This window comes from Hesperophylax consimilis, chromosome 3 (assembly GCF_061612785.1).
Source record: "Hesperophylax consimilis isolate HC1 chromosome 3, BYU_Hcon_1.0, whole genome shotgun sequence".
NCBI lineage: Eukaryota > Metazoa > Arthropoda > Insecta > Trichoptera > Limnephilidae > Hesperophylax > Hesperophylax consimilis.
The window spans coordinates 28,294,027-28,318,515 of NC_142838.1; the positions used below are offsets into that span (position 1 = coordinate 28,294,027).

At 35.1% G+C, this 24,489-nt stretch overlaps 1 protein-coding gene across 1 annotated transcript in view; it reads right to left on the minus strand.

Annotated features, from left to right (window-relative positions):
* Positions 1-24,489, minus strand: part of LOC149425224 (uncharacterized) — a 220,228-nt gene continuing 195,739 nt past the window's right edge. The window contains exons 2-4 of the mRNA XM_089651025.1: positions 2,705-2,940; positions 1,530-1,765; positions 1-1,415 (exon numbers count right to left, since the gene is read on the minus strand). Of these exons, the coding sequence (XP_089507151.1) occupies positions 450-1,415; positions 1,530-1,765; positions 2,705-2,867 (1,365 nt within the window). The 5' untranslated portion in view covers positions 2,868-2,940 and the 3' untranslated portion in view covers positions 1-449. The remainder of the gene's footprint in view (positions 1,416-1,529; positions 1,766-2,704; positions 2,941-24,489) is intronic.

Genomic DNA, 24,489 nt, shown 5'->3' on the forward strand with positions numbered 1-24,489 from the left:
ACTTTATTCAAGTTTAATAAATTTCAAGTATCTACATGTCTAACTATAAAGTACATTTACAACAGTAATTCGTAAAATAAATATAATTTTTCTTCTCTGGACTCTGGATATTTTTAATGGTAGGAAGGTACATGTATGCATTTAAATAGAATAAACATCAATTATTTGAAACTAACAGCGGCGTGCGCTGCTATTGTACGGTAACATGTAGGTACACTGAACAGGTATTATAATATACGAATGACGCAAGCGACAGCTTGTCTTACAAGCTTCTTTAACGAGGACTAGTTAACAATAGAAAAGGGAGAGTAGAAGAAAATAGCGGATCTGCTCGGATACCGTACACTTTATAGAATTTTCACACTTTCAACATTATATACAAGTTCTCTTAGATGTATAGGCACTAGGAAATTAGAATCACAGATCGATCGAAGGAGCTTACAGAGATCTTAGTACAGGTAATGCGAGGAGGGGGCGCAACGCTCAATGCGGGGGCGGGAGCGGGTGTAGCGGGGGTGAAAGGGGCCCAGGGCGGCCTCGTTGGTACTGCTGGGCGGCTGCTCGTCTTGCAGCTTCAGATGGAACAGGAAGCGGCGCGCGGCGGCTGGCTTGGGGCACGGCATGCAGCCGCCCCTGCTCAGGGTCTGGTGGTTCAAGGTCCAGTACACGGCTGGGTTAATTGCAGAGTGCGCGTGGCCCAACATTAGGGTGAGACGGAGCAGACGGTACTGCACTGCCGGTAGTGCACCCCCAACCAGCAGGGCGTGCAGGCAGCAAACAAAGTGCGGCAACCAGCACGCGGCGAAAACGGCAGCTACCGTCACCAACACATTGGCTAGTCGGCGACGAGACTGCAAGGTGGAAGTCTGCGGTTGCGGAGCTAACAGAGACGGCTCAGCGGGGGTTCGTGGATCTCTCTGCCTGCGTAGCTCACCTCCGCGCACGGGTCCTCCGCTGGGCCTGCTACGTCTCTTCCTACGCTCGGCGCGCTCATCCTCTTCTTCTTCATAACCATAAGTCACGGCCTGGGTCTGTGCAGCGTTCGCCATCCCCGCCACGATGATGACGTGAGTCGGCCGGCGCATGAGCGGAACGGGGAGCGGCAGCTCTCCGTGGGCAGCTCGGGCCGTCAGGGAAAGTGCGCACAGCTTAGAGCGCACGCCCATGTGGCACGCGAACACGGCGATAGATGGCAGAAGGTAAGCGAGTATAACTCGGGTCACTTGCAGGGCGGGGTTGGGTCCAAGGTCGACCATCGTGGGTGTTGTGAGCAGGGCTGCGATCGCCCAGACCAGAAGAGCGACTACAGCGGGACAGCGTTGTAATTGAGATAAACATCGTGGATGTTGCACAGTGATGTAGCGGTCCACGGATAGCATCATTAGTGACAATGTGCTAGCAGACACTGGTAGAGTCTGGAAAGAAAAGAAATCAAGTCAGCTAGCTACAAACTTTTGTTGCATATTAAGTATGTTGTCAACACGTATTTGTCAAATGTCGAATCTGAGCAAAGTGATAATAATAATAACCTCAGCAGCAATGAGAACCATGCACGGCAGCGTGTTGCAGGGGCGCTCCTCCCCGGTGAAGAAGGGCGCGGCGGGAGTGCTGTTGGCCGGGCCGCCCAGCTCCGAGGCCCGCATGACCGCCAGCGGGCCGCTGCACGCGCACACCAGCAGGTCGGCCACGCACACGCTCACGAGTAGAGGCGTGCGGACGCGGGCGCCATGGGCTGACATGAGCGCTACCAGGAGGCCACTGTTACCTGGAAGGGAAACGGAATCTTTATTGATGTATATAGTTTATATCAATGTGCCTTACCATACAAGTAAAATCATTTCTGTGTTCCATAGATTAGCCCTGACAATTCGATGGATCATTTGGTTATTGATATCGTTATTTTATTTCCAGACATAAGTTTCAATGATACTACTAAGAGATAATTTAGCGCCCTTGAGGTAATTGTTCACTAAAAAGACGCTATATAAATTAGCCAAATATTATTATTATTAATTGGAGGAGACATCTGTGAAGAAATCTTGGAAATTAAAATCTCGACCGACCAGGTATTTGATTTTAAAATGAGTTTATTTTTCTTCTTTTTTCTAAAACTGCAGCAAGAAATCAGATTACATCATATTCTCTCCTTTTGAATCTTGATAAGTTTGCATCAAGTAGGGACCTACTTATACCACAGCTTTCGCATTCAGATTCTTTAGAAGGATTAAAAATGTATCTAGAAAATCAACTTTCCACTACCTAATGCACAACCTTCCAAAACTCAGAAAGGCATTTATAAGTGAATTTAAATACGATAATGTTCGGCTGCTGGATGCATAAATAGCATGTGATGTGACGTAGCACGATTCATAAGTGGATCTCTTTCAGCAAATACATAACGGTTATACATTTTTACGGGTAAATAATTTGTATTTAAATGTGTTTGCGGACAAATATAAATAATACTCACATAATAAATAAGAATGATTCAATGGATTCTGCCACTGAAAGATCCATTATAACCCCACTGACTCATATACATTTTTGATGTGAATACCACACAGACGAAATATTGCACAGTTATCGTAGTTGCTTCAAACTCTACGGATTCTGAATGATGGTCTTTCACAAGGGCGATACTGAGATCATTTACCACTCTGATATTAATGGTAAGATGGAGATGTTACAATGGAGCTAGACTAACCGATAACTCCCACGAATACGATGATGGTGTATATGATGACCACCGGCACCAGTTCCCCGGTTCCGAGGGCGGCGAAGGCTGGATCTGCGGTGGGCGGCGGCGGGAAGTGCGGCGTGTAGTTGCCGAAGAAGGGCAGCCCCTCACTGTGCGGGTGCAGCTCCATGGGGCGGCCGGGCTTTGGGGCGGGGGCGGGGTCCCGGCCGCGGAGGGCGCATCGCGCAAATACACCAACAGCTCTGAAACAACACAACATTATTTACGTGTTAATTATTTTATGAAAATTTTATTATTATTTTTTTAATTACAATTTTTTCCCTCGGATTACAGTAATATAGTGCAAATAATAAGTTACATCGCAAGGTTCAAATAATTCCTCAATTTTATTTGAATTAAATGTTTGCTGTGTACTGTTGATTGGAATTTGAACCTTGGATCTCTGGTCCCAGAGTAAATTAGCTTACCGATTTCTAACTTAGCAATATTACTTGAAACTTTTATTTATTTCCATGATATTCAACAAACTCAACAACAAATTCTTCGTAAAAGGTCATTTTTAAAAAGTCGAATTATTCCCAGTGTGTGATTTATAGACCAGCAAAAACTTCACCCTTCCGCTTGTAGAAATAAAGGGGAGTAAAAAAGAGTCAGCATTTTTTCTTAATGTTTACCTATAAAATTTGAACTGTGAACTGAACGAAAGGTTCGGCATTTTTTGTTTACAGTCAGTTGTTTGTGAAATCAATTTTTTCGGAGGTAATATTTCACTGACTCCACGAATGTTGGCCCAATACAGTTCAGCCAGCCTGAAAAATATTCTATTTAATTTGTCTACGCAATTCTTACGTTTTCCGCTGTCCGCTTTGGAAATGTGAGAAAAGAAGGGAATTTTATGTTATCGGTTTCGTGTATTTTAACAATGACTTCAAAGTTGTAAATATGTTCAATGTTCAATTATTATTACGGTCAACATATATTAACTCTACCTAAAAATTACGCTGACATATTTCTTATACAATGAACCAATAAAACTTTTTAACACAATTACACTACCAGAACTATAACCAACCAACCGACAGACTAAGTACCTGAAATACGTACTACATCAGCACAAAGACAATAATTCATCTACCTAGCTCCTAAAATCTTCAACCTTCTCGCTGACTACTTTGATCCGTATCCTACTACCAGTATCGCCCTGGTGTAAGACCACCATTCAGAATTGAAACGTTGCTCCAAATGGCTTTAGCCGTGTTTAGTGACTAGATCTGAATAGCCAGGTACTTCCCCAACTTCCTCTTTCCATTCCCCACTTACCTTCAGCCTCACAACATCCCCCAATTGGGGATGCCATAGTCTCACTGGCTCCAGACGGGAGCAGTTGGGACTCTTGTGAGGTATTCACTATAAAGAAAAAAAAAATATTCACTATAAAGATCCGAAACCCAAGTTCATATTTTCAAAACCCAAATAACGGGATGGATCATCTGCAATACATTTCAATCATAATACCCATATATTCTACACTCTAACCGCTTAAACACACTTTAAACATGTCTCAGATTCCCTATTTAATTTTATTATCATGTAAAATATTATTAAATTTAACTAAATTGTGTATTACATATAATAATTATATTATTATCAAGTATAAAAAATTAAAAAGTATAAAATCTGTAAACTTCACCCGCCACAACACAACAATGGAAAGCAGTTTAACATTTTATTTTTTTTCGTTATTTTTTCCCAATAATTTTACAACTTAGAAGTAGAAAAAATATTACACACTTAGGTAAGTATAACATATAAAACAAAGGTAAGTAAATAGAACCCACCAAGGCACTGTTTGTGTGTGGGAAATATAAAAATGATTTAATTTACTGATAAAATAAGGACAGAAATATATTTTTTAAATGAAATAAAATACTAAACATCAAGAGAGTTGTAATGTAAATTTGAAAGTTACAATATAATCAAGTAATAATGTTGTGAAACATTAAGTTTCACAATAAATTTTTATTTTATTAAGTCAGAAGATGTGTAATCTAAATTTTGAGGTTATGGTATTACTTTAATGAAAAATGAAAGTTTGCAAATAATTTATATGAATAATGTTTCAATGTGTACATAAATCATTCAGCCATAATTTAATTATTGGCAACTATGGCATTTTATTAGTCAACGCCCTTGAGGTGATTTTCAAAACATTATTATTTTTATTTGTATTTGTTTTCGTAAGATTGTACAAGGACGAACAAAACTGCTGTGTTAAAATTGATTTAACAAAATAACACAATACCGATAAAGCATTGGTACCAACCTAAATTTTATTTCATGTTTTCAAAATTTTGAACTTATCGAGAATTCAGAAAGTCAACCAATTAGGTCCTAAATATTGTTTTTAATTAGGCTAATGAGCAAATTTTTAAATAAAGTTATACTCGTGGTTTTTATTTTCTTTGAGAACTCTAAAACTTTGAGTTTGAATAAACTGAAGCTTCATTTTTAAAATTGGAAGTGTTTGTTTTGAGAAACCAGTCAAGCGATAAAATACCTACAATATAATATGTTTAACAAAGGTTTGTTTTTTGGTGGAAAATTAATTAAAACTTTGTTGAATTTGTCATGTACTCATCTGAATGATTTATTCATGTAGCGGAAAATTGAGACACATTTAAAAAGCTTTTTTATATCTCTTTCAATTTTTTATTCAAGTGCATTTGATTATAATTCCCATAGAGAGTGCAACCAACTAAACAAGGGCCCTGAGCTGATTAATCTAGCGAAAGCTCTTTCGTATATCCACACTCCTGGATTACGTGAGTAATCTTATTTTCTAATCTATTTTGTTCGTCGGAGTATCTACTATCTGCCGTCAGAGAGGTGCATCATACAAACTGATGGAAGCTGTAATGAACCCGCTTCAGGATTTAAAGTCTTTGAATGCCACTCGGAGCTGGGAACTGTAGAGGTTTATATCGTGTGGGGCAAAAGTAATCACCCTATTTGAAAACGCTATTACTTTTGCAAATAGCGCCAAATGTCAATTCGGTTTTGAAATTTGCGAATTAAACAAACGCAGAATACAAATCAACAAGACACACCGGTTTACAAACAAATTTCACAAGCAGTACCAAAGTGTATCATTAAAAAAATTACAACAAAAGAACATCGGGTGATTACTTTTGCCCCAAACTTTTTTTTTTTTTTTTTACAGTATTACCGCACAAGAGTCCCAACTGCTCCCGTCTGGAGCCAGTGAGACTATGGCATCCCCAATTGGGGTATGATGTGAAGCTGAGGGTATTGGGGAGGGGAGGGAGATGGGGAAGAGGAAGGTGGGGAAGTACCTGGCTATTCAGATCTGGTAACCAAACACGGCTAAAGCCATTTCAAGCAACGTTTCAATTCTGAATGGTGGTCTTACACCAGGGCGATACTGAGAGTATCTTCCACTCTGAAAACCCTGTATAAATGAAATAAGTTTATTCTATTGCGAATGTATTCGGTAGAATCTCTAAAATTTTAGAAAGATATAGTATAGAAGGTAAAAGAAATATATTAAAATTTCTAATCTATCCGAACGAAGGAATTTTTGAAATTGAATGGACTATACGAGTATGTACTCGCGTTGAAAAGTGAATGGGTAAGTATCGACTATCGACCTCGTGTTGTCCGACTGCTAGTTTCTTGTTCAGATTATCTGATTACCTCTAATTAAGGATTATACTTATGTGCATTTATTGTTTATTCTTGAAAAATAGTGATTCCAATAACATTTCACAACTATTAATTAAATTATATACAATTATTACTATACCTAAGGGTACATTAATCAATTACATTTATTTATTATATCGGTTGCGATGCAGAATAGTGTTAATAAAAAAATACTTATTTAAATCTAGAATTCGTTGACTGAAATATCATGTATATATAGCGTAGTCATTCTCTCCAGAGGCAGAGCGTAGGTTGGTACTGCCTCTTAGAAAAATAAAAAGCCTATGTTGCTTAGCTCTTGTGAAGTTATTAGGGACATAAAATGTAATACGCCTAGAACAAGGCTGCCCAACCTTTTTAACAGTTGGGCGAAATTGACGATTTTGAATCACCGGCGGGCCACTGAATACCTGACGGTTCCTATTTCCATGGGGGGGGGGGGGGGGGGGTTTTGAAAATGGTTCACGCGGGCCACTTATAATTCGTTCGCGGGCCACATTGCGGCCCGCGGGCCTGGGGTTGGGCAGCCTTGCTCTAGAACATCAGGATTGCGAATGTGTCCGTTGAGCAGCTTATGCTACGTATACATCCGCGAGCCGAACTGCCGAACTGAACCTCAACTTATGGGAAAGAAAGGAAGCAACCGCAAATGGCGCGATACGCCGCTTGCAGTTGATTCGTTCCTTTCCCGTAATTCGTGGTACGCAAATGTATACGTACCTTTATGTTTTACTAACACCATTGCAATTTTTCTCCTAACGTACAGAGTCTAGATAATCTAGTCCTACCATTCCATATTTCCAGACGAAACAGTCTGCAAAATTGGTTATAATTCTTATGCACAGTGAATTATTTATTACCCATAACACGAACTATCATTACCTATTGGTGATGTATTATTATGCTAAATACATTATTATGCTACATTGATACATTATTATGCTAAAATTTCAGCACTATTTATTTTGTATTTGTCCCGTAGCGCTCGCTGTCTCTTGTGATAATTTTGGTAGGCGGATATTTAGATAACCATTGTTTATTTCCATCGGTTACCCCAAGTGGTTCGCTACGTTTGGTATAGATCTTGATGTAATCTCCCAATGGTGAATTGGGAGAGGCCGGTTAAGGAAGACCCTTTCACCTCTCCAACCGGACTCTCGAATAAGGGAGGGATGGATTCATACGTCTGTGACTCCTGGACACAATGACCCCCAAATTCCTACCCACCCTTCGTATCCATTTCATTCCCAGATCCCCCTCTCATTCATTGCCTCAAAAGCCCCTCGACGCAGTATCCTCTATTATTTTTCTACGGGCCTCATTAATGAAAAAAAGATCTCATTTTCCGATGAACGATAATATGACAAAAAATTAATTCAGTTCCATAAATTAATGATATGAGTCACGTAAATAATTAATATCGTTATTGTACCTACTTGATCCAATGTAAATTCATATCTTTATTATTTTTTTCTTAAGGGTGTGACCGCCAATCAAACAATGTTGGACTTGATGATGATTAAGATTACAAAAGGTGTTTCAATTCAATTTTTCATCAAAAAAAGGTTAAAACTTATACACGCTGTCCGAAAACGCATAGTAAATGCAGGAAACTGATGAATTTACACATGTATATATATAAATATGAAACTCTTGAAAATAATAAAATTGTACGAATACAACATATGCCTCCCAATCTACAAAATTCAAAATGGACTTATACACACAAACACAACATCTAAACAAACGTCACAATTACACGAACATTATACTAGGCAACATAACAAATTGTACACAAATACTGTAAGGACTGAAAGTGGCAAAAGAGGCATTGGCCACGAGGGTGTATAAATATACAATCTCCTTCCAGATAACTTTAAAACGGAGAGTAGGTATAAATGTATTTAATAAAACTTTTTAATCTTAAGTTATCAGAACAAAATTAGAAAACTACTTGTATGTACTTATTTAAGTTAAGAAAGTGAAATGTAAAATTTCTTTTAACTTAATAAATAAATAAATAAAAATATAACGTGTATATCGATTTGCCGTTGCCTATCTATTTGATATAGTATTATTTTTTGTGTTTTTAATAATGATGGTGTCAGAACAAAATTGGAACAATTTCATTAAAACCTGACGAAGAAACGTGAGCGTGTAATTATTATTTTATGCTGTAATTCTACAGGTACAGGTAAATGACTGAAGTAGAATGAGTGTTGTTAATTAATTGAAAGAATAACAGAGCAGTTCCGAGTGTCGCATGCCGGTGGAGCAGTGACACGCGAAATACTTATTTGATGGAAAATATACATAACTTTGAATATTTGCTTTTAATTTCCCTTTCAGCTAAGAACCTGTGTGCGTGTGGCCCCTTCGACTTAGAACCCCATCCCCTAACCTAAATCCCACGCCCGACCCCAGGAGAGGGTGGAGGGTAGTGGGTGGTAGCTAGTAGGGGTAGCTACTGTGGCTGGTTGCTACCTGCCGAAGGTGCCGAAAGGAAGTGTAACAGGTGGCTCGGAAAGACAGCGCGGAGGTAAGGAGAGGGGGAAGGGTGGGAGATTGGACCATTGTGAAGAGATTGCGCTGAAGGTTGGAGTGAGAATGAGCGAACTAAGCACAGAAATAACAAAGAATTAAAATGCCAAAATTTGTTTTTGTAAAAATGTTTTAAAGTTTTACCTACAACATAAAATGTAACTATTTATATTAGAAAATATATTTTCTTGTGTAACGGCAGAGAACAAAATAAATCGCAAATTCTCCAAAACAGAGCTATGAGAATAACTTAGGCGTAACTAAAATGTTAAAGCAACTAAATTGGCTAGCAGTGAAACAAAACTTGAACACGATGATATTTATGGATAAAATAATAAACAATCCACTGCCAAAATACTTTTCGAAAAAAATTATATTCAAGGATATTCACAGTCACAACACAAGGACGCGCAATGAAATCAGACAGTTTCAGTTTTATCAGTTTACTCTACAAAGGGATGAACTTTTTTATTAACTATAAAGACTGAATTGTAGAAGCCACACTAAGCAAGAGTAAATGAAATAGCGTGTTATAATAAAATAGTCATTTGTAAACATAGATGTACAAATAACTAAAATAATGAATACACAAATAAAATAGGAAACAGTAGTTGTAGTTCGAGTAATATCCATTTGTTAAATTTACCTACAAAAGATATGTTCTGTTGCGTAATTCAACGTCAACGCGTGTATTTCAACGGTCATTAGATTATTCTATTATGAAGCAACAATATTTTATTTATTTATTATGTGCATCCATATAAAAAGGTTTATTTATAGTTTTTTGGCTTTGCCTGTCTCACTAGGAAATCCTGTGCCGAGACAGACTAGCTTACAGATATTTTATAATATTACATTTTCAATAAAGCAAAAATATTTGACAAAAATTTTCAGGTTGGTAGGAAGTGGTGACAATGATGAGATAGAGTTAATGAGGTGACTAATTATTGCACGACCTTTTTCGACGATCCATTGTTTGATCAGGATTTTGTATTTGTTAATATTATTCAATTTTCTTGTGTTTTCAGGTAGGTTATTGTATATTTTAGTTAGTATGAGTTATTTGGTTTTGTGCCTCGTGTTTACAATATTTTGGGTATTTTCATAAAATGGATGTGTTTTATTTTTAAACAGATGAGTTAAGATAGTTTTTGTGTAAATTTGTCGAATATGCAATACATGGAATTTGTAGAATATATCTGCAGTACTTGTTACTAAGGGAACTTTAAGAATAATGTTCATAATTAATTTTTGTGCCTTCGATAATGAATCTATAGCTGATAGTGTTGCACCTCCCCATGAGATTATTCCATACTCAATGATAGATTGACAAAGAGAGTAATAAACAATTTGTAGATAGATTTAGATTTGGAGTCTAGTATGTTTCTAATGTTTTTGAAGAAATAAATATGTTTTCTAAGTTTATTCGTGATAAGTAGGCAATGTGTATTCCACTTAAGATATTGATCAAATGTAAGACCAAGGTATTTGATATGGTCCGTTCGATCTAGGCAAGGACATTGGCAGAGTGTATTGTGAGTACAAGAACATTCATGTACTTTTATTTCAACATGTTGATTAGGTTGGCCAACGATATTCATACTAAAAGTAATGTATTTTGTTTTGGAAGTATTTAGTGCAGGAGAGTTAATATCTAGCCATTTTTTAACAGAGTTAATTGATTTCTCAGCCATTTTGTATGCGTTTAACCAAGTTTCTGATTGAATGAGTAGCACAGTATCGTCAGCAAAACTTACAATTTTTCCATCTATCATTAGGTTAGAAAAATCGAATAATATGGCATGATCAAATGTGATTTTTTCCGGAAAAGTTAATTAGGGTTTGTGTGTAGGTGGTGAATACTTAGGTACAATTCCTTACGAAAAACTGTATTATTTTTACTAATCAAAGGAATTGATTTCCCTCAAGGAACAAATTTACTGGCAGATAAAAATAATGAACGTGATCTATTTTAACCTGTTGTCGAATACGTTTATTTTCGAGAGGAAAACGAATAGTTGGTTTAAAAAATGTTTTTGCTTGTTTGGAAGAAATTAACAAAATTGGTAAATAAACCCGCATAATATAATGTATCCATATAGATTAAACATCATAAAAACGATAATTTAAAAAATCATTTGTTATAGAGTTCAGTACAACGTGTAACATTCTAAATGTATTTTAATTGCTGATCTTGTTCGTTATTCAAATCTTCATAGCGAATGTGAAACGTGCTAAGGAAAACTACAGTACCTTAACTAGTAACAGCAGGAAGTATTCACAAAGTTTTCTTGGATGTGAATGTGACTAACATACAGCCACGCGTAGTAACTACTATCATCATTCATTGGAAAATTTCAATACATTTGAGGAGAATCATATTAGGAAGCTTTTTAAAATTAAACATACTGATTCCGGTTGTTAGTGATTATTAAAGTTCCGATTTTGAATTATCAATTATTAACTAAGAAGTATCAATGATAATAATAATGATTGGATTATTTGTATAGCGCAGTTTTCGTTAGAAAATCACCTTAAGCTTATATAATCTCAAAAATCAAAGTATATTAAAAAAATTAGGGGTTTTCTATAGCGTTGATTAATTTGTGTATAACTTACATTATCTAAAACCATTTTCCAATCACTTTTGAATGTCAATGTTGGTTTATAATGTTAGCAAATTAGATGTGAGAGGTGTAACCAGATTTTATTTGTATAGCGCAGTTTTCGTTAGAAAATCACCTTAAGGGCGCAAATTCTAACCAAACCTGATATTATGCATTATGTACCAACATTATTTTATAAATGACTAATTCTTTTTTTGAAATGTGTATTACTTTTGTTTAAATGTTTGACAGATATAAATCTGAAATATGAAGCCGTAAGAAAAAAAAAAAACGGTAATTAAGACATTTTTATTTTTCTTTTATATTGACGAATATATTTTCTATAACCATATTATTATATTATTTGCCCAATTTGCAGCCAAAATGACATGTTTGTGAACATGGCGTTGATGACGTCACATCGGCCAACGTCGGTGACAGCCTTCTTACCAACCAGTAGCGTTTTCTGAGTCATAATGATATAGCCAGTTGGAACCTTTCCAAAATGTGCGTATTCTGAGAGTTTTTAAAATAAATATTTAAAAATAAAAATATAAATTACAGGTTTTTATTACCATGATCAGAATCAGAAAAATAAACTGTAAATCTTAAGCTAATTTTGAACGGTTGTCATAACTTGTGAAAATAACCTAATTCTGGTTGTCTCTCTAATTTAACAAAAATATTATTGTATTATAAAGAGAATAGATAATATTTGTTTTTGCTAGTCAACAATTCTGAGGCACATATTTTATAAAACTTACAATCTCACAAATCCTACAATCATTATAAAATCGGTTTTTTTAAATAGAATAGAACCCGTATTATACAAATCTAACACGAACAAACCATTATAATATTAAAATTATTGGAACAGGTATATAGTATTAAAATTGTTCCAAAGTAACACTAGGTATTTACATATGTAAGTAGATATATAGTATTAAAATCATTGGAACAGGTATATAATATTAAAATTGTTCCATTGTAATATTAGGCATTTACCCACGTAAGTAGGTATATAATATTAAAATTGTTCCAATGTAATATTATGTATTTACCTATATAAGTAGGTATCTGTTCCAATGATTTTAATATTAAAATGGTTTTTTCGTGTTAAATTTATACAACACGGGTTCTATTTTTAAAAACACTCATAAAAAAGTATTACTTTTTATCCATCAACGATATATTACGCAGGTATTATGTGAACATATAAATTACCGTAAGAAAATAAGCCATTATTTTATTTATACGCTCTTAAGGGTTTATTAAATTCCATTTCCAATTTTGTCACGGAAAGTAGAATAACTTTCCCCGAGCGAAGCGGGAGGGACGGAAACTCCTCAAAGTTCCCCGTTTCGGCTCATATTAGGCCGGAAACCATTTTACGAAATTGATTTAAACGACGTACATTTTGACCTTTTCAGGTGGTGCACAGTGGAAAATATTTACTTTAACTGACCCAAAAGCCGGAAACTTTTTACTGTGTTTTTATATACTATAATGTAGTGCAATCACACGTTTTTTGTAGATAGATATTATGTATAATAACTAAAATGATTGAAAAGATTATTTCTTAGTGAAATAATTATAATATAGTAATCCTGTCTTTCATTCCTGCCGACGTTTTTCGGCTAAAACTGGTTCAAATTGTCGATTTGTAACGTGTTCTGAAATTTTTTTTTGGAGAAGAAAATAAACAGAGCAAAGATAATAGTTGAGGGAAATTATTTCATGAAACAACTACACTTTGTTTCATGAAGTAATAACATATAAAATGATGAATATATGCTTTGTGCACAGAATATTAATTAATAACCAAGTCTTTAAAAACAGTCGACCTCTGTGCGATGTTAGCCAACGGCTGCTCTAATAAGTGGAAACCAAATTATCACAATCTCAAATAACAAACTTGGAACGGTCGCTCTCATGTTGGCGAGTTGGCAGAGCGCGGGGCGTTGGTATTGTTGCTTTAGGGGTATAAAGGTCGAGGGAGCTGTTCCAACAACCCACAAGAGCGCAGTGCACGTCACTACACTTTTACACACTGGCTTTAAACCAGCTTTAAAGCAGTTCATATGTTTTTGTATTAATATTTGGAGGTATGACAGTAATTTAATCAAATGGCCGAATCGAAAACCGAATACACGGAAATCTCCATCCCACGAGCGGTTATATTCGAGCTTTATTTTGGATCCAGTCTTCGCTTATAAATATTGAAGAAGTTGATTAAAATTTTTTTTTAAAGTTACAGTATACTTTTTAGATGATAAAACGTCGGTTTTAAGAGCGACAAGTGGCTCACTAACATCTTTTGCGAAATTGAGTTTTTAATGACCAAGTTTTTTTTCAATGTCCTTAAACCTAAATCTATTTGAAAAAAAAAGTCAGTCAACTATTTAAATGTTAGTTAGTTATTCAGTTAGCTCTAAACTGACGAAATATGAAAGAGCATAAAATTCAATTATATGATTTGAAATTTAAAATGTATCGTTGTATAAAACTACAGTGGCCATCAAAATGGATTTGATTGATGTACTTGCATATACTGTACAAAGACAAGATATTTAATTAATGTCGGTTTGTAAATGTTTGACAATAGTTTACGAGATTATTTGTATGGATGGCGAATGATTTGATAGAAAATGTTCGTCAGTGAAGTAGATATCACAATAGAAATACGTTAGAGATGAGACATTTAGGAAGGGGCTACTCGAAATCCTTTCAGCATTCGAGACGCCTTTCAGATCATTGAAAACGTCGCGGTACATTTTTATATTAGGCGGCCATCGTCTCGAGCGAGTGAAACATCCGTTTCCTGGCCGCCGACAATAGAAGTAACAGCCAAAACCGAATATAAAAACCTTGCCAGAAATTCATCCGAAAATTGATAAAGAATTGGTTGAGAAATAAATATTCATGGTGACAACTTTGCCCATTCGCGACCAGTTACTTACACCTACTCATACCTCCTACCTACACATTACAGACTAAAGAAATTGTGATGTGTGTGATGGAACATTTGTTTTTTCCACCCTGCTGACTTTGTGTAAGCCTAATCTCTAACACTGAACTGACAGTGTTCCCCCTACAAAGGAAAATATCGGAAAATTTTACGTAAATTTAAACCAATTTCTCGGGGAAATTTTCAACGACGGTGTTTATAAATTTTATGTGTTAAAATATATGACGAAGATATTTTGATATTTTTTCCACGTTACGATTGACGTCATCGATGTAAAGAAACAAGCTATAGAAACATCGACGCCAAGAATTGAAAACAATACCTGAGATTACGATAATAGTTGAGCGTTTTTGTTGTTTTTTTATAAAATTCTTTTTTCCCGCCATTAAAATTTTATTAGATCCTTCGGGATATAATCTCAAAAATCAAAGTATATTAAAAAAATTAGGGATTTTCTATAGCGTTGATTAATTTGTGTATAACTTACATTATCTAAAACCATTTTCCAATCACTTTTGAATGACAATGTTGGTTTATAATGTTAGCGAATTAGATGTGAGAGGTGTAACCAGATTTTACAATTTAATGATGAATCCAATCAATCAAGTGGCCCGATTAATCAGTGATGGTTTGTTTCCGATTACAGTGATTGCTCGGTGTAAACTGCCCTTGTATGAGGGTGGTTGGTGGGTGCCCTTAGGGGATGTAATAAAAAATAGGGGTAGTTAGGTATGCTAATTTGATGAAGAGCTACGGTGGGGTTTACCTTAATCAAAGTCTTCGGTGTTTGACGTTATCCAATTCGAAAATGTATTTTAGTCTCATTAATGTTCCATCAATAAATAACAAAGGGGCTTGAGTATATTGTACTATGTTTACCGACGACAAATAACTTTGCCATTTACATAATTTGATACAAACAACAAAAATATTTAATGGTATCAATAACATGACTTCTAATGTTGGGAGGCTTTGGAAGAGCAGGACACGTAGCAAGGATGGAATATAGCTGACTACTAACAGGATTTACTATGATAACCCTGCAGTACATAGGAATATTGATGAGCCTAAACTTAGGCACGGGGAACTGGAGAGAAACAGCAGGAGTGGAGACGTTTCCTAGAGATAGCGGAAATGCCTATAAAAATGATAATATCACATAGGTAGATGATATTACAAATTTGGTGGGATGATTAAAATTCTCAGCATACGACAAAACACATGTAAAATTAAATTGCTTCTTTCTCCAATTATTCAGACAAATCACACAGTTACTTGGGTGACTTCATAAGAAGTAAGTATACTTATAACTTATGATCCTCTAATTAGTTGGTACTAACTGCGTTATTCGATTTAACGACCAGAATATCAATTCTACGTTGCAAGTTTAAGCATTCCCGGAAACCGAGCTCACTCACAATTTTAATGTACGAATTTCGATAAATGAACTTGCATGATTTAACGATGTATCCATTGAACCAATTTTAAAAGTGTGCCGGAATCAAATTCCCATAAAAGTATCTGAATTAAATTTTGTATTACCTAATTCTTCAATATCAAAGTTTTGTATTACCTAATTCTTTAATATTATAATTTTGCATTACCTAATTCTTTAATATTGTAATTTTGTATTACCTCTGGAAATTTTGTAATACAGGTAGGTATTACAAAATTTAGGAATCCTTAATATTTAAATGTTGTATTACCTATTTTTTAAATATTTAAATGTTGTATTACCTAATTCTTAGTATTAAAATTGTGTATAACCTAATTCTTCAATATTTAATTCTTGTATCACCAAACTATTTAATATTTAAATATTGTATTACCTAATTCTTTAAAATTTAAACATAATGTATTCAAAACGCCTTTCAGTCCCAGGGATACAATGGAGAAAATTATGGTTTTATTTTTAATCTATTTTAAATTATAATTCATTTCATATATTCATAAACTTGACGTATCTTTCACAATTTTGTTTACTAATCGGCTTGGGTCGAACATCAATCAATTAATTGATCACATATCAGACTGGCCGAGGGCCGAAGAGAAAAAGGTACTCGAAGGTGATACTTGTATTTAATAAACTTGTCAATTTCCAAGCGATCAATTACTTCTACTTGAAGTGGAAATAATTTCTTTTGTATTCGAATGATTGACACTTGAACTTATCATGGTCGAATCATTTATCTGTTCCCGAATAGAAGTAGAACTGTGAGACGTAATCAATCACGGCCCACAGCAGATATTTATCCAGATAGGAAATTGCTCGTTCTCTTATCTTCTCTGATGGACAACTGTTATCTTGTCTAAAACAAATATTTTGAGAAATGTATCTTTGTGCTAAATGGGTTTATAAATCTTTGAAATGACAAGCGTAAACAATATTAAATCCACGTTAGATCGGTGCTAATCATGCCTATTGCTCCCTACTTCGAACAGATTGAAAACAGATTGGAAATTGTGGATAGAATCAAGTACAAGTCTTTGGGCAAATTTTCGAATTAGTCTTACATATTTAAAACTATTTACATAAACTATATTTTATACAAGGACAGTTTAAAACATGAGACAAGCCACTATAAAACATGTCGTTACAATTTTTTCACAAAAAAATCTTAATCACCTTATGTTTACTTTCTACTACCGAGAATATTGAATAAATTCTGAAAACTGTAATTTTTTTTAAAAATTTGGAAAAAGTTTTACATACATTTATCAATATACAGTGGAGTTTAATTCTGAAAACTACACAAACGATTCTTCTTTCCAGTTTTTGGAAAATAGTGTGCGATCCAAAAAAGGACGTAATGTTAGAGTTTCACTCCACTACAATTTCCAGTCGAGCGGTTTTTTAAAATACGGGTGCACCAACATGCGACTAAAAAACTTGCACTAGATTTCTGGTCGCCACGATTAATCGCGCGACTAAGAATCGCAGTGGAGTCTGAGCCTTAAAAAAAATTATATTACCCAAATACTGACTGATGGTGTAATTCATTCATTAACAAGTGACAGTTATTGGTATTTTTGTTTTACCCCGCAAAAATCTATGAAAAATCTAAGTAATTCATCTTCCTATGTATAGTTTTGCTTGGTGTTTGTGAAAGTGCCAACTAACAAAAACAGTGCAAAGTTTTTCGAATTTTTCATCAATAATCTTAATAAAGGTAAGTTTAAAAGTTTTAACGAGAAAAAATCTGTTTTTTTTTAAATCGAGGAGTAATTTGCTTCTTTTTAGAAAAGCCATTATTCGAAGTATTTCCGGGCTAATGATTCGTAGCAGAAACTCGATAGAAGTTAATTTAAGTTTGATGATAATAAAGAAAATAAGGTAGTTAAGACGGGATGGATAAGTTATACCTAAGATAGGAATCATCTTAAAGCCGAGACTCAAATTACGCCGATCCTTTGTTGTCCCGAAATCGTGAATAATTGACATGAAAAGAGATAAGTTGACACGTAATTAGCCAGGACAGGACGTGTCATCAGCTTTATTGACTCCGTCTCAGGATATTGGAGGACCTTCGTAGATTAATGAGCTGGTATAAGGAGGTATTGAGTAGATAATTTAGCAAACTGTCAAAGTTCAATATGCTATGCATAGGACGAGAGATGTACTTAATCTTGAATCATTAAAACTATTTACTTTCATCGAGAGATGTTTACAAAATTACACTTTGCTGTAGGTACCTAGTTTGTCGTTAAAATGAAGACATAATAAAAGTAATAAATTTGATTTCGCCTCGTCGATATCCATGTCAAAAAGAAAACAGTTATTGTTCTTGAAATGTAGGTATTTTTAATAATCTAAACTAAGTAATTTATGTATCATGTCTGTCTATCTATCTATCTATGTATTTATTTATCTATCTATCAATATATCAATCTATCCATCAATATATATATATATAAATTCATTGCTGTTATTGCTGTTCAGACGCAAAAAATTGTCATTACAAAGATATTTAAATTTAAAGAGTTTTACCGAAATTCACTGTAAAATTTTGGTACCTCGAAGTGGCGAAGTGTAAGAGCTTGCATTGTGCATTATTTAATTCACATTTAACCAACTCATAATAATCCAAAACTAATATTTGAATACGCCAAGTGTCAAACAATTTAGTATTTTTATTGTTAACTTTGTGGGTATCTACCTATACCGAAGCCGCAGTGAGTAGTGTATTGGCCAGTATAGTACCTACTAACATATTGGTTCCGAGTGCGCTGAGATATCTAGGCTGTCCCATTAGCCACATCTGCAAGTAAATAATTACAAATTTTTCTTTCCAAAAACCATTCTTAATATGGATGCTCAGGCATATATTTGTCTCGCAAAGGACGCAGTGAACTTACTGACCAACATGATTATGGATCCCAATAATAAATTTACGAAAGAACATATCGCTAAAATTATTCCTAGAACCAATGACATATTAGGAACAATTGGCCAAATGGCTGTTAAAATGGCGAATCTTGAGGGTGAATTAACAGCTCTTAAAACTGCAACCCCTAATGTGTGCACCCCCTCAGTTTCACAAACTCAGAGTGTCTGTGATATCCTCGCCGAAATCAAAGAACAAAGTTACAGAGATAAAAATTTGATTATTCATAATATTCCGGAGAATACATCGTTATCTCAGACTGAATCAATAAATAGCGACATAGTGTCAGTAAAAAAAAAAATTTCAGATTTAGATATGTCAACATTAAATCTTGACTTGAAAATCTACAGATTGGGTCAAAGGCGTGCCGATAAACCAAGAGGAATTAAAATCGAGTTTCCGGAAGCTAAATGGCCGAAAATACTATAAAGCAAGAAACACGCATTAAAAAATAATATACGTATTTACCAAGATCAGTCATTTATGCAGCGGAAACAATTGAGTGACCTAAGAAAAGAATTGGAAAATAGAAAATCTTCTGGTGAAACGGATATCACGATAAAATACATAAATAATAATCCGTCGATAGTCAAATCGAACCCAAAAAACTAAATTCTAAAATAAAAATATTTTATCAAAACGTACGTGGACTAAGAACAAAATTACAGGACCTGAAATCAACCTTACCTACTCTGGATTACGATTCTTACGCTTTCACTGAGACATGGCTGAACAAAAACATTGATACTACGGAATTGGGTTTCTTTGAACACACAGTGTACAGACAAGATAGAAGCAATAGCAATAAAACTAGAGGAGGTGGTGTGTTAATATCCGTAAATAAGAAATTCAACTCAAGAAAACTCAAATGCATCTACACTCATCTGGAACAACTATTCATCATGGTGTCTACCAATAAGGAAAAAATTATTGTTGGCTGCTTATATATACCCCCCTCTTCTGATGCTCAATTATACAAAGACCACTACCTCGAAGCTGAAACAATACGAAGAAAATTTCCAGATGCCACTTTGATATTAACAGGTGACTACAATCTACCTAATGTAACGTGGGACACAGAAAACAATAAAACTTCATGCACGGACAACATCAATCATGGTTCCCATGATATAATCGAGATGTCAAATTTTTTAAGTCTCCGGCAGTTAAACTATGTCTACAATGTTAACGCTCGTCTTCTCGATCTAGTGTTTTCCAATTCTTCTTCTGTAAAAGTATCCGCATCTGCTGAAGATATTCTCCCAATCGACAAGTATCACCCTCCTTTAACGATCGAATGCTACAGTTCAAAAATAGAAAAAAATCCATCTCCATCAACAAAATTAAACTTTTTCAAAGCTGATTTTAAGCAAATCACAAATCTTCTATTGTCTACTGACTGGAACTTTCTTGACTTTGAAGAAAACCTAAATGTAATGGTAGACAAATTTTACTTAATTTTAAATAATGCAATTGAATTGTTTGTACCCGTCACTAAAATCATTGTGCACAACTACCCAAAATGGTTTAGCAACGACCTTATTAAAATAATTAGAGACAAAAAAATTGCTCATAAAGTTTATAAATCGTCATGTGATCCTAAAGATTATGTAAAATTTTGTGAACTAAGAAAGACAACTAAAAATATGTCCAAGTTATGTTACAAAAGGTGTATCGAAAACTGCGAAGAATTGGCAGCAGCTAATCCTCAGAACATTTATAAATTTGCGAACATGCTCAATAATAATGACTCTAGTATTCCGTCAAACATGTATTTAGATAATAAAATGGCCGATACCCCCCAAGAAGTCGTCAATCTGTTTGCTGAATTTTTCAGCAAAGTCTATGATACTGCAAACAACTCTCCATTATTCGATACAACTACAGCTAACAATGACAACAAGATCGATTTTAGCCAATGTATATTCAAAGAAAGCGATATTAGAACTAAATTAAAATCCCTTGATATTAATAAATCGGCTGGTCCCGATAACATTCCTCCAATTTTCTTATCAAAATGCTTATCAGTTTTAACATTACCTCTAACCAAACTTTTTAACTTGTCTCTAAAAATTGGTACCTTTCCACAAAAATGGAAAACCAGTTTTCTATTTCCAATCTTTAAGAAAGGAAATAGATCAGATATCTCTAACTATAGACCTATATGTATCCAATCGTCAATCCCTAAACTATTTGAATCTGCTCTGCTTTCTAAACTCTCGCCTGAGATTAACAAAGTTATTTCACATCGTCAACATGGTTTCATGGCAAAAAGATCTACTTTTACAAACTTGATGATCTATCAGGAATACCTATTTAATACAATGCAAAAGCGTCTTCAAACAGACGTAGTGTATACTGACTTTAGTAAGGCATTCGACAAAGTCTCACATAAAATTCTCATACATAAACTTAGTGCCCTTGGAATAACAGGGAATATTTTGAGATGGTTTGAGAGTTATCTGCATAAAAGAAAAATATGTGTTAAACTCAACTCACACTATTCACACCATTTCGAAGTCTTTACCGGCGTCCCACAGGGGTCTCATTTAGGACCAGTACTATTTTTATTGTTTATCAATGATATAACTACGGTTTTTGATGGAGTCATGATTCTCTTATTTGCAGATGATCTCAAAATTTATAAAACCATTACAAATATTCATGACTGTTACGTACTACAATTTAATCTTGTGAGGCTACAAGAGTGGTGCACCCACAATGAACTATTTCTCAATATTGATAAATGTCAAACGATAACTTTTGCCCGAATCAAAAATCCCATTACGCATCAATATAGCATCAACAACATTTTCCTAAAAAGAGTTGAGAATATTAAGGATCTTGGTATTATTTTTGACAGGCAACTAACATTTGTTCCTCATATAAACGAAATAACCAACAAGGCCATGAAATGTTTGGGTTTTATATTAAGGACAGCGAAAGATTTTAAATTAATAAATTCCTTCAAACTGCTATTCACTGGTTTAGTTAGAAGTAATCTAGAGTATAACTCAACAATCTGGACTCCATTTTATAAGATTCACCAATTAAAAATTGAAAGAGTGCAACATAAATTTCTGCGATTTATTAATTATAAATTAGGAATTCCAAACGAATATCTTAATTACACTTTCCTCATGAACTTACTAAATTTAACCGATTTATCATTGAGACGCACAGTGTGCGACTTAGTATCTCTTTTCAAAATTTCGAATGGCAGACTGGACGCCATTGATTTGACGAGTCTTATATCGCTCCGTGTACCTACGCGCGACACTCGACAGACCGCTCTATATAATGTTCCCATATCTTCTAACAATTATTTTCAAAACTCACCTATTCAAAGACTTCACATACTCGGTAATAAGTATAGCTCAATTGATGTTTATCATCACCAATCAGTATACAAACTAAAACACAGTATACTAGAATGTTTGTAACAGATTCATAATTTTTTTCAAACGCATATTTTATTGTTTCATTAACTAAGCTTTGTTTTGTAAAATTCCCAATCGGGCAAAATAAAGATTGATGATTATAAAGATAGTTTACAACAAACTGTAGTGTTTATCTTTATAATAATAATAACAAACTTACTTGTCTTGTGTGTATTACCTACTTACATTATTGTACTCTTGTAACTACACTATATTTATATAAACTTATCGAACTCATTGTCCAAATTCCTATAACACCGTAGAGCGGCCGCTACACTACTCGCTTCGGCGCTTCGACGAAGTCCTCGACGAAGTTAGCCGAAGTCCGAAGTGCGTGCCCACACACTCGTGCAACTTCGCGAGTAGCTCAGTCTCTCGGAGTCCGTGCACTAGGCAACATGGACGTTCAAGTGGCAAATAAAGGATGAAAGTAGATTAAATGCTGTTGAAATGAGATCCCTGAGGCGTATAATAATAATAATAATAATAATTGGATAATTTGTAAAGCGCCGTTTTTGTGAAAAATCACCTCAAGGGCGTATGTGTGGTAAAACCATGTTTGATCGTGTGAGGAATGTGGAGATCCGCAAAGAGTGCAAGGCTGATGTAAGCGTAATGAGTAAGATTAAGTAAGGGACGCTTAGATGGTTTGGGCATGGAGAGCGAATGAGCGAAGATAGGAGTGTGACGGCCGGCATAGTCCAGTGGTAACGCATTGGACTGCCATTCCGAAGGTCGCGGGTTCGAACCCGGGCGCGGGTGCGCAAATAAATTTTATTTGATTAATTTGTGTTATTTCACAATTAATTAATTAAAATAATATATAGTATATTTGCGGCACGTTCCAGAGTGGAAGATACTACTAGTATCGCCCTGGTGTAAGACCACCATTCAGAATTGAAACGTTGCTCCAAATGGCTTTAGCCGTGTTTAGTGACTAGATCTGAATAGCCAGGTACTTCCCCACCTTCCTCTTTCCCTTCCCCACTTACCTTCAGCCTCACAACATCCCCCAATTGGGGATGCCATAGTCTCACTGGCTCCAGACGGGAGCAGTTGGGACTCTTGTGAGGTATTCACTATAAAAAAATATAAAAAAAGGAGGATATATGATGCAAATGTGAATGGTAGCAGAAGTCGGGGACGCCCGAGGAAGACATGGCACGATCAAGTGAATCAGATACTCGAGTCGGGCCATGTCAAGAGTCAGAATAATAGAAGAGTATGTATGAGACGATGTATGAATGTGAATGAGGCAAGGAGTGTGTGCCAAGACCGAGTTGTTTGGCGGTCCGTCCTCTCTGCCTACCCCTGCGGGGAAACGGCGTGATGGTTAGTTAGTTATCTTTATAGTCCCTTTCAATTGGGTCCCAAATAACCGCCTCGGATTGGAGTGTTTCTAGAAACAAAAAAATTAGGTCCTGTGACCACAGTGTAGAAGCCATATTTTATTACGTATAGTCACTATGACTCTGCGCACGCACAACCACCAAACACGACGTCTCGAAGCGAACTGAAGTGAACCGAGTAGTGTGGGCAGACACTTCGTGTTCGAACTTCGAGTCCTTTGACTCGGGCGCATTTACCGACAACAATCGGAAGTCGGGCCAAGCGAAGCGAAGATGCCCGAAGCGAAGCGAAGTTCGTGCCCACACTATCGTATTAGGTCAACTTCGATCAACTTCGCGAGTAATGTAGCTGGGCTTTAACTATATACTTGAATTGTATCTACTTAACTACCTACCTATATCTGTTATATTTTTCTCAAGTTTATGTATTAGTTTAACCTATGTTCTGTAAAATATTCAACTGACGTACTTTGTACAATAAACTTTGCTTGCTTATGTTTATAAAATAATAACACCATAACAATAACCCTACACATTGTTATGTAAGTTCATACTCAATTTATTATGCTATGTAATTAAAATATTTTATAATGCTACTGAACAACAAAACCCATAACATGTATATGTAAAAGCCTTCTAGGCGTTAATAAAAAAAAATAAAAAATAAAAATAAAAAAATAAATATATATCTATAATAATAGTAATGATGGTATTATTTGTAAAGCGCCGTTTTTGTGAGAAAATCACCTCAAGGGCGCCTAACAACTTAATTTATGCAT